Source organism: Nymphalis io, chromosome 10 (assembly GCF_905147045.1).
Source record: "Nymphalis io chromosome 10, ilAglIoxx1.1, whole genome shotgun sequence".
NCBI lineage: Eukaryota > Metazoa > Arthropoda > Insecta > Lepidoptera > Nymphalidae > Nymphalis > Nymphalis io.
Genome location: NC_065897.1, coordinates 11,086,366 through 11,106,293, shown reverse-complemented (window position 1 = coordinate 11,106,293; position 19,928 = coordinate 11,086,366). Strand labels below are relative to the sequence as shown.

General features: G+C 33.8%; 1 protein-coding gene across 3 annotated transcripts in view; it reads right to left on the bottom strand.

Moving 5' to 3' along the window:
• Positions 1-16,004, bottom strand: part of LOC126771141 (uncharacterized) — a 52,146-nt gene extending 36,142 nt beyond the window's left edge. Inside the window, exon 1 of one of the 3 annotated variants that reach the window (XM_050490888.1) lies at positions 15,939-16,004. Coding sequence is in view for 1 of the 3 variants with exons in the window: in XM_050490890.1 (XP_050346847.1) it covers positions 15,877-15,919 (43 nt within the window). In the remaining 2 variants the exon portion in view is untranslated. Of the gene's footprint in view, positions 1-15,876 lie in introns of all 3 variants that reach the window. The other 2 variants (XM_050490890.1, XM_050490889.1) reach the window with 2 other exon arrangements.
• Positions 16,005-19,928: the final 3,924 nt, after the last annotated feature.

The following is a 19,928-nucleotide window of genomic DNA, read 5'->3' as shown; positions in this document are numbered from 1 at the left end:
ATATCGCTAAAATGTTATTGAAGAAGGCTTTAATTCTAAATATAACTATAAAGTATTTTTATTTTTCGCCTGCCGATATAATGTCCATTTCCATTATATGCTGAAAATAAATGTTTTTTAATCCTTAACCCATGAATGCCCAGAATTTTTGTTGTTTTTTTTTTATGTAGTAGGACGAAAAGGTTTTTGTGAATTTGGGTTAAAATTAAGTAATTACTATTCTGTGATTATTATCACGAGGTCGTTATTATTTTTTATTTACTATGCCATTCATCAATTAAAAACATGACAAAACTATTTGAACTGATTCTGAAGATTCATTGATCTTCAAGTTGGATTTAATCCCAAGCTGAAATCACTTCGCCTTCAATTTCAATTGCCTCTTCATAGATTCAATTCAATCCCAACAGCTTTAGCTTCATTTGTGGCAATGAAACGCCGTAGAAAAGATGAATTTAACTAAAATAGACATTAAGCTTAATCTTCTATGAATTTGTAAAGATAGTTCGGAGTACGCTTAGATATGATTTTACTATTCGTGCTAAGAATACTTTTTACATTTTGAAGTAAATTTTAACTGTGTTTTCATACGGTTTTCACTAATGGACGGAGTGATCCCTGAGGAAGGTCTAGGGTATAATTCATTATCATGTTATTTGTAAATTGACTGAAATATCGTACCGGAAAAAATGACTGGGAATTTTACTGACGATCGCCGCATAAACCAATAAAGTTATATACAATATAATATTACGATATAAGCGTTTAAGTATTACCTTCTTCGACCTGTGCGAAGCCGGAACGGGTAGCTAGTAATCTAATATAAATGTTTTACGTAAATTCAAACTATGGTTAACGATGGACGATAACGTCATTGAATTTCTACGGAACCTAATGCATGTACAGTTTCGTTTGTTACGGTAAAATTATTAAGAATGTAATCAAAATATAAATGATCGTTTTAATAAAAATCGATTTGTCACGACGGTCATTTTCAAGGTAGACTAGCAAAATGTTCATGAAATTCTAGTGCATAATTATGCGCAAACATAACGAACTGCAGTACGTGCTTTCCGAGGCACGAGAGTGTTAACACTGCTGACCAAAACTTTAGGCCGCTACTTTATTATTTTGCCTTTAAAATCTAATATACGTGAAAAGTTTTAACTGAACCCATCCAACCAAAACAGCATTACGGAATATTACTATATTGTGTAATATTAAAGTAATAACAATAAATAACAATTCAGTCTTGAAATAATTGTATATAACTTACATATTAATCAAAAGTCTCAAAATTGCTTACAATCTAAGACGGTATAAAGAAGAATTCCATGTTTTACCTTCGTGAGATATTGTCATTTCTTGTCGACGTCTCGAGACGGAAATGAAACGAACATACACAGTTACGCGTTCCCCGAGATGCTGCAAATGGCGTAATATAAAAGCAATCGCGTAGCTTACATCACCTCATTAAGGTCAGATTGATTCATTTAATATTCTACGAAATATGAAATATTCAGTTTTATTTATTGAAATAAAAAGTATATATGTGAATAGTAAAGAAATTAAATTCGTTCTTATCGCTTCGTAAGAATGTTCAATTTTGAGTAAACATATATGTAGAAATTAAGTACACATTCCAAGTTTAACAACCTCAAAGTACAAAATGTATGGTGCCTATTTATTTAATATAATATTAGGAATCAAAAATATAAGAAATGCTATTTTCGGTTTCTTATAACCGAGAGTTTTTAAATTTCAGTTCGGAAGGAATCGAAAAACAGTTCAACCTACATTCACTGTAAGAAATATAAATCAATTAACGGTCGCCGACCACGGGAGATTTTTTTTTTTTTTTATAGAATAGGAAGGTGGACGAGCATATGGGCCACCTGATGGTAAGTGGTCACCAAACGCCCTTAGACATTGGCATTGTAAGAAATGTCAACCATCGCTTATAGCCAATGCGCCACCAACCTTGGGAACTAAGATTTTATGTCCCTTGTGCCTGTAATTACACTGACTCACTCACCCTTCAAACCGGAACACAACAATATCAAGTATTGCTGTTTTGCGGTAGAATATCTGATGAGTGGGTGGTACCTACCCAGACGAGCTTGCACAAAGCCCTACCACCAGTAATGCTGTCTGCCCTGTAATTACACTCGCTCACTTACCATTCAAACCGGATCACATTTCTAAAATGTATTTGAATTTGCTAAATATATCGAACAATATTCGACGAAGTGAGTGAGCTACAGCTGTTTTAATAACGAGTTCGCAGACGACCGGCTGTTCTGTCCTGACCTGTTACGCCAACCTCCCTTGTTAATGTTTTTGTTGCTAACTTGTATATACTGTACAAGTGGGTGAAGCGCTTACATGTTCGTTTAATGGATATGGTTTTAAATTGCATAACACCATTTCACGTTGCCGAAACCTCTTAATATTTCAATAATTAATTATTTAAATTATATTAACAATACGATTAATAAACTAAATGTGAATTACAATCTGAAAGAAAAAAATAAAATAATTTATTTATTATATTTTAAGTTTAGCAAGCATTTCATAATTACATTTAAATTATGCCTCGCTTTGATGTTTTAACGCATTATCGATTTTGACTACGTTCCAAGTTTAACGTCTTAACATTAATCACCAGGAAGGAATTTCCAGCAACAAGCGATGAAATAAATTAAAACTTTGTCATATATTTATCTTTATTATATAAATACCAAATGTTTTAATGTCGGCAGGTTTTTTTTATTATCTATTCAATGTTATAATTTAATAAACAACCGATTCAAGATATTTTTAATTTTCCCCTCTTACTTACTACGTCGGTATAACTAAAGAAAAATAAGGTCAGGATTGACCCTGCGCCTTTACCATGGCTTTTTATCTCGTAAGCCATTTAATAAATTTAATAAAAGTTTTGATTTTGAATTCTTATTTGAATCTTAATGAGCTTCCTATAAAATATGTAGATAATTATTTGAACACAAATTAGCGAAACTCCGTGCCATAAAGTATATTAATATTTGTCACATGGTTATAAACAATATTTCTTTAGAGGATTTATTTAAATGGGCTTGGCCAGTCACTAATAATTGCATCTTATGACGCATTTTTACAGGAGTGGTGTCCTCCAAAAATACGTCATAAGATGCAATGCACGTCCTTCCACGAAGGGCTAATTGTACCTATGAAAATGGTAAATAGTCATGTGTTGAATTCAATATATATTGAATAATAAAACATATTATGTAACAGTCTCATTCTTATGTGTCTAGACGGAGTCGCCAGCGATACCTATCGCAGATTGCGATACAGATTTTATATTGTATGTTTATGCACTAATTTCTATTCTATCGGGAATATGTTCACTAATAAATATAAAAAAATATCAATAAAAATCCTTAAAAAGGAATGTCCGTATTGGAAACTCCAATTACAGAGAAGGGTTCGTAGGCTAATCCACGCACTGCTTCGATTAAGCCAGGAGTATCTTTTTATTAGTTAATTTATAAAATAAAATGTACGTATAAGTAAAACCGGGTTCGCAAATTCAAATCGAGATTAGAAAATAAACTGAGATTGGACGGAGTGAACTTACGATGTATGTGACCTGGAAAATGGATCAAAGCAACCATACCTTGGTATCGATAACAGAACCAAAGTAGTTCGACTGATATAATTTAAAAGACATACCGAATGAAAACGAAGAGGTTTATAGACATGTAATAAATACAAAACCTAAGGATTGTTTTTTCAAATTGGATGTTATGGTTCGATCCACTGAAATTGAATTTGAATTCCAGCGTTACAACTGTTACTATCAATAAGTATACAACATTTGTTGAAAAAATAAGATAATTACAAAAACTCTTTTCGTCAGCAAAACTATTAATTATCCTTAGTGGAGATTAGCTTAACAAAAGAAAAGCTTTCTATATTGAATAATGACATTAAAACACAAAAAATATTGATTTTTCTTTTAATGGTTCTTCTCAGTTCTGAATTGTTTCTTTCCGAAACTTAACAAGTCCAGTAACATAATGCTTAAATGCTTTTAAATAGTCATTCTTAAAGACTATCGAAGGACCTAGAAGGAATTTTTTTAAATACTGTAATTTTTGTCTACAATAACTTGGCAGCCTATTAATATGCGATAATTTCAAAGACAAATGCACTATTAATGTTAGCGATCATGACCAATGCATTTGTTCTAACTATTACGTAATCAACTTATCAGTTAGTTTTATTAATTATCCTCCGAAAAAAAAAGGAGATAGTTGCACTTAATGCATGAAAAAGAAAATAAATACGTAGCTCGGGATCATAGAAAACTAATTTATAAAAATAGGGTCGGTTTACTTTATAGAGATAGTATTCTGAGACTAAATTATATTATCCAATAGGTGCAAAAATACTATAACTAATAATAGTGACAAAATACGTTGTATTAGATACGCTTTCTCGAAAATATATACTCACTTTTCACATGTTTTTATATAAGCCTTATCTCTAATATACATTTTGTTTAGGGAGATATAGGTTGGTTTATCGTAAAAAACCATAACGATACTGTCGCGATGTTTACTGTATATTAACTTTCTGATTCGGAAACCTTAATCAAATCCAGATTAACTAAGTTGACTTTAATTTGAATAGGCATTCGTCGATAACAGCCAATGCCAGAATAAACGAGGGTTCAGTATTTAGTCAGATTAGTATCTGACATTCGTTAGCTTTTCAAAATGTGCAGGTTAGTATTGCAGCTTACCCAAAGAGTATTTTTCTTTGGAGTTCCTTCACGCGTTTTCTGATTTTCAAAACCAACTGATTCAAATTAAAATACTATGTCAGATATATGGGAGTAGTCAAAACTATCCAATCTAAAGTGTTTTAACTAAAAGTCGTTAAAGAGTTCCACTGTCCAGGTCCTATATAGCTGTATCACCAGATCCGCGCAATGGTACCATACCACGATCTATACAAAAACATCTAGATTTAGCCAGAATGTAAAATCTACAAACTTGATTTAAACCAAGTTCTATTTATCATAAAAATATAAAACATTGGAAGTATACTATTTAACTTCCAATAACAAAGCAAGTTGAAATAAATCTTCATGTAAACTCGTATAAATACAAAATAGTAAAATAACCGCAATATTTATGAATGTTTTTTGATATCTGCATACTGTTGCTACAATGTTTTGGTGTAGTCATATCTACTAATGTTTTACGACAATATTCACACAAAAGCACCGGAAACACAGTAGTTTCACTCTGACTATGTACTTTTATACCTTATTTTAAATTACATTATCATATTAACCTAATAAATACAAAACATTTTGTACGTAGTAATAACTTTGAAGCTGACATTGTAAAATTTTAAAAATGTAAGCTTATAAAAATTAATGTTAGTATAATTCTCGTAGTCAAAATTCCTAGAGCTCCTAGACCTACTTGATTTTAGTAATGCTAAGATTATTTCACTATGCTTTACACAAACTTATTAAAAACCAACATACTTTTTAATATTGCAAGAATTCAGGTTCCGGATATTCGCAATATAATTTTCTTGACAGAATTTCTGGAAAAGTTCACTTTTGCAAGAAACTACTCGTAGATTACATTTAAGTTTCTCACACTTTGAGGTTCCTTCATTTCTTCTTTTACTTCAAGAATTGCATACAATGTAACTTGATTACATATACATACTCATATTATAAATATTTCATTTTATATTTAACGCTTAATTTCTTTTAAAACATTATTTTTTATTAATACCATTACTATTAATAATGCGTTAGTTTATGTAGATAAACTAAGCTTCCACTATTTGTGTACGGTCATGTCTTTCTGACCAATTTCAGTTACAGTGGCCATTTTCAAGGGAGACTAATAAATTGTTAAAGATATATCACAGTTTACACAAAGATGGAACGGCAGAATCAGCACGGCCGGATAGAGTTCAGGTGTAAGCTTTGCATGCTTCTCGAGGCACGGTATATTACTGCCAACCTCAGACTCCAAGTTGCAACTAAAAATTTATCTACAGAAACTTTTTATTAATTCGACATAGGGTCAGAACCCAGGATCTATGAATCCGACTACGATGAATACTCATATTGACAATGTGGAAGAGCGCATGGAGCTTTCGACCAGCACGTAAAACGGCGGGTAAAATACAGATTGCATATTCTGTGTTTGCGCACTCATTTCTATTCTGACGGGAATATATACAATAATAGATATAAAAAAATAACAATAAAAATCTGTAAAAAGGAATATTGGAAAATCCAATTGCAGAGAAATCCACGTACTGCTTCAATTAAGCCAAGATATATTTTTATAAGTTAATTCATAAAATCAGATCAACGTATCAAGTAAAACCGGTTTCGCATATTAAAATCGAAATTAGAAAATAAAATGAAATTGGACGGAGTGGACTTACGATATAATCTCCTCCAGACCGATTTTTTTTGGGTTTGATTGGGTTTTTCTGTCAGAAAATTCTTAGTAGCAGCCCGGAGTCTGGAAGTTGGAAATGTGTACTCTCCCGTGCCTCGGAAAGCACGTAGAGCCGTTGGTCCCGCTCCGGAACTCTTTCCGGTCGTGTCGGATTGCCGTCCAATCGGATTATGAGAGATAGGGAATAGCGAGTGCACCTGTGTTTGCACACACACTTGTGCACTATAATATCTCCTGCGTAGTAATATCTCCGTGCCCGAAAACGGTTTGGATGACATTATTATTATTATTAGTATCTTTTTTTATATCTCCATTTTAACAGGGGTAACTTAACTATCAGGAGGGCTATGACCAAGCGTCATAGGTTTTTCAAATATTAAATTGACAATGGTGATGTGAGGAACTTTCGTGTAAGACGTGTGGTATTCAGTATGACTGCTTTTTGTAAAAGTGCAAGAATGGACTTATTATTATTTATTTATAGCTTTATTTAGAGATTTAAATTACACATACAAACTATTATTCTTAACTTTGTAGCTCGTTTCTAAAAATAATGGTCATTATTCAAATGTGTTCTTAAATACTTACGATTAATTAGTTTTGTCAAACAACAATCATTTATGTATATTGAAATAGCTTTATCGACTTCTTATTATTATCAGCAGCATCTCAGCCGGAAAACGTCCACTGCTGGACAAAGGATTTCCACGATAGCTGGTCTTGCGCTACTCACATCCAACGGCTTTCCGCGACCCTTACGATGTCGTCGGTCCACCTTGTAGGGGGCCTGCCCACGCTGCGTCTTTCGTTTCGTGGTCACCACTCGAGAACCTTTCTGCCCCAGTGGCCGTCAGTTCTGTGAGCGATGTGCCCCGCCTACTGCCACTTCAACTTAGCAAGTCTTCGGGCAATGTCGGTTACATCAGTTCGCGTGGTTTGGATGAGCTCCTTGATCCTTCTTATGAGACTCAAAGAAGCGACCACGTTTCTGATCCATAATTCATCACTGGCAACACACGCAGGTCGAAGACTTTCGTCTTGAGACACTGCGGTATTTGGGATGAGAAGATATCGCGTAGCTTCCCGAGCGCTGACCAGACGAGTTGGATTCGACGATGGACCTCTTTCTCGAAGTTGGACTATCGATTTCTATGTAATATTTATAAAGCGAAACTATCCATAGTAGGGAAAAGCGATTCGTGTGTCGCGACGGCAAACGGTATAACACTCTTATGCCGTCCTGCTTCCTCTCCGCCGCCGCACCCTACTCCCTTGTTTGTGCGAGGCGCGTTACTATTTTAAAAATACCCCAGTATAACAATCCTTCACATTTACTTTTAACATTTTATTCTCTTTAACACGTAACTTAATACTTATTAATGTTTTACAATTCTATTACAATTTTCATTGGAATTCCTGTAATCACCCTGACGTATTCCTGATCAAGCGAGTAAATTTTTCCGTGTTTTGTTTTTGTTTATATCACGTAGTTATTTTTCGCTCAATAATATCCAACCAGTGTTAATTTAGTTAAAAATATTTAAAAATTATTTGTAAAAATCTAACAATAAATATTAAAAATCAGTAAAACCTTACACTATATACATCGTTCTGTTACCATTATCATAATAGTAACAAAATTATATTTATTTTATTACTGTTTGTTGTTGTTTTTTAACTGTAAATTATTTCAATAACAGTCAAAAATGTTTCACATATGCCGGGCGATATAATTATGTACTTAGAAACTATTTTATTGAATAATAAAAAATATAGATTCCAAGTAGCAAGCTAACTTGATATGTAAATCTGAACAAAAATATTAAAAGTCTTGTAGGACTTAGCACCGCGTGTTAGGTTTGTAAATCAATTAAATTACAAAAAAAAAGTGTCAACCAGACAAGCGATTCCGTCTTAGGGTCCGTTCACACAGACCGGCTCGGAGAGCATCGGCCTGCTTTTTTCTTTTCACACAGACCGGGTCGTATACGCTTGGAATTGGCCGGAGCGGAGCCGCCAACTATTTCACATCGACCGGCTGGAAGAGATCTGAAAGCGGGTGCGAGCGAGAAAGAGCACGCAAGCGGAGCCGGTCGGCTCCTTTTATTACTTCACACGAAGCGCGTTCAGGCATTTTTAATGACAAAAAAGGTGCAAATGCAAAAATAAACTTTACTACAATCACTCAAAACACTGTTTCCAACGTGATAAAAATCTGCTCTCCTCTCCGAGCCGGTCTGTGTGAACGGACCCTTACGCGACTTTGTAATAAAAGAAAGTACCTACTAATCCTAACTGTAAAGTTTGTAATTTGCAGAAAACGTTTAAAATAATTATTTTATTTTTGATAGGGATTAATGCGTGACAAATCATTTGAATTAAAGTTATCGCAAAGCGTTTGAATTTCAGTAAATCACTTTTAATGTAAGCATTGCTACATAACTAACTAGCTTCTGCCAGTGACTTTACCCGTGATAGGCAGCGGTGTTCGATACACTTTATTCTTTTCTGTATCCCTAAAAACGTGTATACAAAATTTAATAATGATCGATGCATTAGCTTAAGCGTGGAAGCATAACAAACAAATAATTATAATTTGATAATATAAATAAGGCTATACTACTGAACTGATATTATTATTTATATTAAATATATATAGTATTAAGTTTGTATAACCGAGTTGCTGTCAGGTTATTAAAATTTACAAATGATTACTGAATGGGCCAAATTGTCTAAAAGAAACGCTATTTTGTACGTCAAAGAATCTCGGTCCAGCCGTTTTCGGGTAATCGGTTAACATACATAAAAAAGACAGCCGTTGAACATATAACCTAATCCTTTTAAATTGCCTAAAAGGAATTGCGCATACAGCATACAATGATATTATACCTTGTTATAATATTCTCATTGAAGCGTGTAAAAACTTTGATGTTCGCCGCCTCAGCGGCATATTCTATTTCTATGTCCATATAAATGTAAATTATGCCGCCATGAGGGTTGTTTCAATCTCGAACGTTGCATTTTGTTTTTTGTTTTCGCTTTCTAGATTCTTATTTTGTCCAACAGTTACGCATTTTAATTTATCCGGTTTATAAGCAATAGACAAATTCAAGGAGTTCACTTTACTATGTAAGATATTATTTCAATTTCAGGTTTCCTAATACGATACGTTCGTCTCATTGACTACATTAATTGTCTTTGTATGCTAAAAATAATTATATTACTTTAAATTAGTCGAGTCGTGAAGTAAAAAAATAGTATATTCAGCGAACTCTTTATAATAAAACCTTATATACAAGCCGACTTCAAAATTAACAAATACACTAGAATTATTATATATATATATATATATATATACGTATCTATCAACCTGTATTAATTTAAAGAAGATGGATTTCGATTTTAATTTGCTATATCTTTAATTTCTATTTCTGAGTATAACATTTGATATTTTTTTTAGTTATTTAGAATGGAACACGAGAAAATTATCACAATTTCATTGGAAAAACTTTATACCGCATCTTGCAGCGTCAAGGTACCCAACACGGGAACTAACATATTATCTTTCTTGCACCTGTTATTTACATTTTTTTAGCCAATTACACTGGCTTTTTTTTTTTTTTTATAGAATAGGAAGGCGGACGAGCATATGGGCCACCTGATGGTAAGTGGTCACCAACGCTCTTAGACATTAGCATTGTAAGAAATGTCAACCATCGCTTACATATCCAATGCGCCACCAACCTTGGGAACTAAGATTTTATGTCCCTTGTGCCTGTAATTACACTGGCTCACTCACCCTTCAAACCGGAACACAACAATATCAAGTATTGCTGTTTTGCGGTAGAATATCTGATGAGTGGGTGGTACCTACCCAGACGAGCTTGCACGAAGCCCTACCACCAGTAAACTAATTCAACCCGAAACACAGCAATACAAATTCTTACTATTTGCCTGTAGGATATTAGATACCGCTTGGTAGATAGGCCTACACGAAGCCTTTTCAATGACAACATTATTCGTATATGAATAAAATACAAATTCTTATAATAAAAGATACATTAATACTACAAATAAAATACCTAAAGAAATACTTGTAAGCTGGTCTAATAACTTTACATTCTAGAGATAACTTAAACAAAAGAAAACTATATTCAGGAAAATCTCGTTTAGTATAAAAACAGAAATAAAGATACGATTTCCAACAGAGCGGGCTTTTAAAAATACATAAGAGGAGTAATTTACTAAAAAATCTTTTGTTAATTTAGTTAGAACCTGTTTATTTCTTTTTCTTTGCAATAGGAACAAAGTATAGAACGTACTATTAAGGGCGCTACATGAGTCGACATATTGGCCCCGTCTCATATCAGGGAAACAATGTCAAAGGCGGAGCCGCAGCGGAAAATGCTGAAGCGAACAAACGGTGCAAATATTCGTCTCTAATTGGAATTATATCATTGTGCCACTTGCAGTTGAAACACTCGGAACGTGGAGTAATAGTGCAACATTTATAAAACGCATTTATTGCTTACATTGGTGACAAGAGGTTTGTTCATAGAGAATCAGAATTGCATTCGGATTCAACTTGGAAATGCTGCTAGAATTCTTGCCTTGCCTAGCCTTGCATTTTACGCGGTCACGATTTAAACACAAGTTATTTTTTATTTTAATTTGTACATACAGTACAGTACAGTAACTGCCTGTTAATGTCCCACTGCTGGGCTAAGGCCTCCTCTCCCTTTTGAGGAGAAGGTTGTGGAGCTTATTCCACCACGCTCCTTCAATGCGGGTTGGTAGAATTCACACGTGGTAGAATTTCAATGAAATTAGACACATGCAGGTTTCCTCACGATGTTTTCCTTCACCGTTAAGCACGAGATGAATTATAATCACAAATTAAGCACATGAAAATACAGTGGTGCTTGCCCGGGTTTGAACCCACGATCATCGGATAAGATTCACGCGTTCTAACCACTGGGCCATCTCGGCTTTTTATATTTGACATAAAACCTTTTTATTAAAGAACAAACACAAACATTCATTTTTTTATATAAAAAGAAGATTTAAGTCTTTGATATAAATAATTCTTATATAAATAAATGTACTAAGATATTTATAGGTAGTATTCCACGAATAATTTATTTAGGATATACAAGATAATGTGATGTCAACCGTTGAATCTAACTTATGTCCCGTACATCGTAAACACGGTGCCTAAGTTCACTCAGCATACCGTAATAGAAAAAAATCTTTCGGCCTTTAGGTATCATAGAATATCTCAAAAAAATAAAAAAAAGACATTAAAATTGTGAGTACTATATTTTTTTTTGTACTATGTGGACAAGGATATTTTGGCGCATGGCCAAAAATTGGAACTTATATCGAAATCTAAAAAAAGTCATATTATGATAGCCGTTGCAACAGATAAATGATACCATATCTAATTAACAGCCTGTGAATGTCCCACTGATAGGCTTAAGCCTCCTCTCCTTTTTGAGGAAAAGGTTTGGAGCTTATTCCACCACGCTGCTCCAATGCGGGAGTACACGTGGCAGAATTTCAGTGAAATTAGACACATGCATGTTTCCTCACGATATTTTCCTTCACCGTCAAGCACGAAATGAATTATAAATACCAATTAAGCATATGAAAATTCAGTGGTGTTTGCCCGGGCTTGAACCTACGATCATCGGTTAAGCGTTCACGTGTTCCAACCACTGGGTAACCTCGCCTTCGGAATAATTAGAGAAAACTCCATAAAAGCAATTATGTATTACATAAAAGTAAACTACTACTACGCTAGTCAGTGTACTTGGATTGCTACAAGATTCTTGTCTTACTATAGTTTATATGTAGATACGGATTTCGCAATAACATCATATTTCATCATCAATAGTTTTCTCGCAAACTTAACATAATATTGTATAATAAAAAAAATATTTTCATACGAAATATAGATAATGAACCAGCATTGATAGTTCAACAAAAAATCTGTTTCATTTGCAATTTAAATCATATGCTGGTTTTAAATATCATTGTGTCCGTAATCACACAAACCTGAAATTTTAATTAATAAAATTATATTACTCGATGTTAAGTGTCATATTCTTTATTTTTTCTTCCGAAAAAAAAAACATATTTTATTCCAGTACTTTTACTTGGTGGTAGGGCTATGTGCAAGCCCGTCTGAGAAGGTACCACCCACTCCTATTCTACCGAACAGTAATAATTAGTTAATTTTTACTGGTGGTAGAGCTTTGTACAAGCTCGTCTGGATAGGTGCCACCCACTCATCAGATATTCTACCGCAAAACAGCAGTACTTGGTATTGTTGTGTTCCGGTTTGAAGGGTGAGTGAGCCTGTGTAATTACAGGCACAAGGGACATAACATCTTAGTTCTCAAGGTTGGTAGCGCAATGGTGATGTAAGCGATGGTTAACATTTCTTACAATGCCAATGTCTATGGGCGTTGGTGTCCACTATGGCGGACGGGCATATGGGTCACCTGATGGTAAGTGATCACCAACGCCCATTGGTGATTAACCTTGGGAACTAAAATGTTATGTCCCTTTTGCCTGTAATTACACTGGCTCACTCACCCTTCAAACCGGAACACAAGAATACCAAGTAAGTAAGATTAGCTAACTGCGCATCGCCAATGCGTTACGAACCTTAAGAACTAAGAAGTTATATTCCTTACGTCCGTAATTATACTGGCTCAGTCACCCGTCATTCGGGAAGAGAACAATATTAAGTAGTGCTACTTAGCGATAGAAAATGCGACGATGGGTAGTACCTGCCCAGACGAGCTTGCGCGAAGCCCTACCACGAAGAAAATATAAAAAAAAATCTCTTATACTTTAATGAAGAAACTGTGCTCAAATAGAAAACATATGCCCTTTAATATGTATTAGACATTCACAAATTATCAACTTGTGTTAGCACATACAAGTCGTTTATATACGTCTACAAATACAACGCGTGTCGTAATTGTCGTTGCATATCAATCTATCTGATCGTCTAACTTGATGTCTTTACCGAAATGTAATTTAATTAAACATGACTAAGAGAGAGCCGTGATAGTCCCTCGGTTGGAAGATGAGAATTTTAGCCGATGATTTCTAATTCAAACTCGGCCAGGCATCACTGAATTTTACGCGCTTATTTGTTTTTATAATTCATCTCGTGCGGTGGTGGTGAACGAAAACATCGTGAGGGAACATGTGGCCTAATGCGCATGAAAATCTGCCACTTAATAATTCATTTTTATCATAATTAATATATTTAATTATATTAAAAGAATATTTTTTAAAACCATAATCATCAAATGCGAAACCCGTTATCGCTACTAGTAGTATTACAAAATTTTAATCGCATATTCCCCAAATAAAGAAAAATATTAATCATTTGAATATTCTTATATTCAAAATGCACTTTTTTTATGAAATAGGAAAGTAGACGATCATATGGGCTACCTGATGGTAAGTGGTCACCAACGCCCATAGACATTGGAATTGTAAGAAATGTTAACCATCGCTTATATCGCCAATGCGTCTCCAACCTTGGGAACTAAGATGTTATGTTCCTTGTGCCTGTAATTACACTGGCTCACTCACCCTTCAAACCGGAACACAACAATACCAAGTACTGCTGTTTTGTGTTAGAATATCTGATGAGTGGGTGGTACCTACCCAGACGAGCTTACACAAAGCCCTACCACCAGTTAGTATATGGCTACCAGTCACCTAGATCTAAGGGCTACATAGACATGACAATTATACGAAATAAACGTTATTAACTGTTTGATTTGTTACAGTAACAGTAACAGCCTGTAAATGTCCTACTGCTGGGCAAAGCCTCCTCTCCTTTTTTTAAGGAGAAGTTTTGGACCTTCTTATTCCACCACGCTGCTCCAATGCGGGTTGGTGGAATACATATGTGGCAGAATTTTAGTGAAATTTGACACATGCAGGTTTCCTCACGATGTTTTCCACTGTCAAGTACAAGATGAATTATAAACATAAATTAAGCACATGAAAATTCAGTGGTGCTTGCCCGGGCTTGAACCCACGACCATCGGTTAAGATTCACGCGTTCTAACCACTGGGCTATCTCGGCTCTATTGATATTAATATTAAGTTGTTAAGCTATTCAAAATTAAACAAACTACCGAAATCATTAAATTTAGTTATAAATTATTAAGATTTTATTACTATAAATATTGAATATATGTTATAATATACAAATAGCATATGGAATATTTTTTTTTATATGTAATGTAATATTAAACTGTTTTGTTAAATCTCTTTTACAAAGATTTTTTTTTACGAATAATCATTATTTCATTTCATTTCAAACGAACAAACGAACATTATGTGTCGGATAACAGAATGTTCCTATTTATTTATATTTATAACTATTAATTAATTACATGAACCAAAATATCTGAAATAAATAACGATTTTTTTTAAACAAAATGTATTCATTAAATTAAAATCATTTCTTTAATCTGTTTCAATAAGTTTACTATTAATCAAAATCTACCAATATAGATACATTTGCATAGAAAGCATAATACAAAATGGAGAGTTAGTGAAGCAACTGTACTTAGATAGCGATAATAGCCCCAGGCACGAAGTTCGCCCTATCTATCGAACGACTCTCTTCCGAAGCATCTATTTTAGCTAAATAAAATCTAGGTCACACGAAATTTCGACCTCACGGACATGTATATTAAATATATAGATGTCTCTATGGAGGTATCCTTAAAGGTGGTCGTAGCTACGCCTCAATTAAAAACTCTTGCATTCAATTTTGATCGAAGGCTGAAAATAACGTGGTATACTAAATCACAAATGACCTCACAAGTAGATTGTATATACATTATTGAAAAGTGAAATTATTACTCAAGCTTACATATTTGACTTATTTATAGAATAATTTGTTAAGTAACAATTTTCATAAGATAAGATTTTCATCAGTGGAATTTTATTTACCATAAAAGCGTGAAACTTCTAATTTAATTGAAATAAAAGTGAACTTTTAAACGTGTAACAATAAAATATGGATATAAAATTGTTGCAATAAAAATATTGGTCGTAATTTTTAAAGGTTTTAAATATTAGCTTTCAGTTTTTCGTACTGCGATCATGCGCAATGAGAAAGCGCGAAAAAAACCCAATATCCCTTAACTTCCATAAAGTTTTGATAAGCTGAATTTAAAACGATAATATTTGCTCACGATTAAAATATATAAAATAAATTTAAATATATTTTTTTCAATTTAAATATTTTTTTTTAATATAAAAATATATATATATATATATTAATTAAAACATGTTAACAGAAAATTAAATCATAAAGCAAGTTTTCTATTACCAAAACCTTTTGTATATTCAAATGTTAGTCGGCGCAAAATTACTGTCATATATCATTGGAAGGGGTACCTGTAGCGTCTATCTTTTTTACACTCGCGAGAGGGGTAGATAATACCGAGCGAGCGGCTCGCTTACGATCCGTCGAAGTACTGAAGTCTGAAACACCCCGCCCGCCTCGCATCGACCCGCGGCGCTCCAGGCGAAGTGAAATTGTCTAAAATACTGCTGGGTTATCGTCGCGACTATACTATGAGATGTTCACGGATTTGATTCCCGCGTGATGCTAAGATTTTACATTCTTTTTTTCGTCCGAAAAAATATTGTCGCTTAGTCGTCTGTATGTTGTTAATTAAGTAAAACTTTTCCACTAGTTCGGGGAAGGAAACATCTTTGAAGAATACACTTTTAAATAAACTTTTTCTAATTTTGTAATTGTTTACAATGTTCAATATAATAAAGAAGCCCCCAGGAGAACGTTTCAATTCGTTCGATCGTTTATCTTAAGTATGAAAATATTAATCTATTATTTGTCTCTGGTACTAATAAAAATCAAAAAGAGTAAATAGAAATATTTTCATCTTAACCCTTTGAGTTTAAATTTTAAGTAATAAAAATAATATTTTTTAATTATTAATATATATTGTTTCATCAAAATTCACGCATTAAGTGGACATGATGATTTATAATACATGAACATCTAATAGAACAGAAAATATTGAAGGATAGTAAAGAAAATTTCTTTGAATTGAAACTTTGTCTTTGCATTGTTACGAAATTCAAACTTGAAGCAGTTCTAGAACAGTATTTTAGTGACATAATACTACTCCGAGACTATTTTCAAATTCGATTTAATTTCATGATTTTTGTTACTTATATATTGTATTCAACAATCAAATTAATCCTGATTAAATTGTTATTAAGTTATAAATGCGAAAGTGACTTTGTTTTCCCACGCTAAAACTTAATTATTCAACCGATCATAATGACCTTTTGCAATCACTTTACCAGAGATATAAAAAGGGCATAGAACCTTTACAAATGGGCAAAGCCACGGAAGGAAACTAGTATTTTAATATATGTAATAGCTTACTGTTGATTGGCTCCTTGATTTATTGGTCAGGATAGATTAAAAAAAACCAGCGTCTAAAAAAGATTAGGTTTTATGGCTATAGAGTTTTGATTATAGCTGAAAACAGAATTTATATTTTTCACGTATTTTTGTTGATTACAAACATAAATAATTTGTGAGTTATTCTTGTAACAAACAATTACCACGAAGGATAAAAAATGGCTCAAGAATCAAGCAATTGTAATAGAAGGTATTATGTGTTTATAATGAAACTTTGGAAATAAATAATTTGTTTTGTTGTCTAATTAAATCAAAGAATCTAGTAATTTATTTCAACATTCAAATTCCGTCGTAACCTTTTACAAAATAGTAGTACACATACAAAGGGAACCATTGAAAATCAGCGTAGGGTTCTAACCCAACATAAAAGCTGAATGGTACACCTTTTCAGGACACATCACGGTAGTAAACATCGCAACAAGATAAAATTGTGTTTGTGAATGTATATAAATTTGTTGTTTTTTTTTTTTTGTAATTTTAATATATGTAGTTCTTATTTTTGTTTTCTTATATTAATTAGTTTATGATATATCATTTTTATTATATATTTTTTTCCATACAGTTATTGTAACTTTATGTTCGCTGTGTTTGTTAGTCTTGAATAAATGTCTTCATATTCTTATTCTGTCATTACTTTATTTTTTATTTTATTAATAATAAATATTGGTACCAAATATTCGTACCAAATTATCTATGCCGAGAATAACGCACGTGAGGCCTTCCACATCACCAATAAATGGTGTAATCATTTTCGACATTTTTTATGAGTGAAACAAGAATGGCGTTACGATAATTTTAATTGCACATTTTTTAATAGGTTTTTTATACCAAGTCGACGATAAGTAAAAATATTTTTTCCTAATTTGTAAATATAAATATAAAAAAAAAACAAATTTTTTTTTTTTTATAGAATAGGAAGGTGGACGAGCATATGGACCACCTGATGGTAAGTGGTCACCAAACGCTCTTAGACATTGGCATTGTAAGAAATGTCAACCATCGCTTATAGCCAATGCGCCACCAACCTTGGGAACTAAGATTTTATGTCCCTTGTGCCTGTAATTACACTGGCTTACTCACCCTTCAAACCGGAACACAACAATATCAAGTATTGCTGTAAAATTCCGATAATCACGTATTTAAATATTATAATACACAAACAATACACGTCATATTAAATAAATCTACGCAAAGTATGATCGCTTAAACAAGACCTGAATATAAATTGGTAAATATTTTTGTATCAAAATAAAATTAATGGACGAATGTGTGTCCTGTAGTTAACTATGTACGTACATATAACTGAATTAAGGCTTGGATACTTTTACGAACTGTGGTAATATAATCGACATTAACATATACTTCTTTTTTTTTTTTTTTTATATCGCCGGGAGGGCAAATGACTCTACTCCACCTGATGGTAAGTGGTAGTAGAGTCCAAACACGACGACGGCCAGTACAGACGGGAAAAACGTTCTGCACTAGCCGCCTTCGCCTTGCCGGCCCGCAAGATGCCTCTTCACGCCTCGTTTGAAGGAACCCGGGTTGTAAGAGGAGGGGAATACGTGAGCTGGTAAGGAATTCCATTTTTTGGAAGTGCGACAAAGAAAGGAGTTGCCAAATTTCTTTGTTCGCGATGGAATTGATGTCACAGTTAGGCGGTGACATCGAGAACCAGCTCGCGTGGACTTAAGAAGGAAGGGGGAAGCAGGAATTAGAGAGAATAATTCCTCAGAGCACTCGCCGTGATACAGTCGATAGAAAGCGCTCAGTGCTGCTATCTCACGACGCAATTGTAAAGGTTCAAGGGTGTTTGTGACCTTTACGTCGCCAATAATGCGTACAGCACGTCGCTGCAACCGGTCCAAGGCCTCAAGTAGGTACTTAGCGGAGCCATCCCAAAGGTGCGAGCAATATTCCACGCAAGACCGTACCTGTGTTTTGTACAGCAGGCACAGTTGTTGTGGCGTGAAAAAGCGCCGCACCTTGTTCAGAACTCCGAGTTTCCGTGAAGCTGTTTTTATAACAGCCTCGATGTAATCCCTTGGACTAAGGTCGCAGCGAACGTCAATCCCCAGCATGGCGATTTTGCTTTGCATCACCAGCGGAGTACCACAGAGGGAGGGAAGAGGGGAAAAAGGGGAAAATACTATAGAAATAAGTTGGATGTCAAAGAAATAGTAACTGAATTCTAACATACGGCTTCGAAGCCTAGTAAGAACTACTGATTTGTGTTTATAATTCGTCTCGTTCGCGGTGATGGCGAAAGACATAGTGAGAAAACTGCTGGTTTCCTGACGTATAAAAATCTGTCACATTTATACCCCGAGCCCCTTCTCTTCAAAAAGAGGAAGGAGGCCTTACCTTTACATACATTTACTTTATGCTGATGATTTTTAATTAGGCCTAAGAGATGAATTATTTGAGACGATGATACAAGAAGTTCCTTTAATAAGGTTACTTACACGTTAATTTTTTTCTAGAGGTTTTTTTCGTATTATGGTAGATGATTACGTATACCACACATGATTGTTTATCACCTCCAACTGACACTAGAACATTGTAAGACACGTCAATGGCAACCATGGGATATGTAAATATTATGTCCCATGACTATTCATTGTGTGTATAGACACCCGCTTGCTCATCGTATCAGGCAAACTTTGAAGGCAAACCGAAGCATGATCAAACAAAGTATTGCTGTAAAATAAATTATATTATTAATATAGTAGAATAAATAGTCAGTGAGTGATACTCAAAGACACAACGCTCATATCATATTACTTAAATAAACTTGAATGGTTTGCGATAAAATAAAATCATAGCTTGCATATTTATATTTTTTAATCTTCCAATACTTTTCCATTTACAAATACGAACAGTGATCGTATCGCTTTTCTCGATACTAATACACTTCATTTCGCTTACAA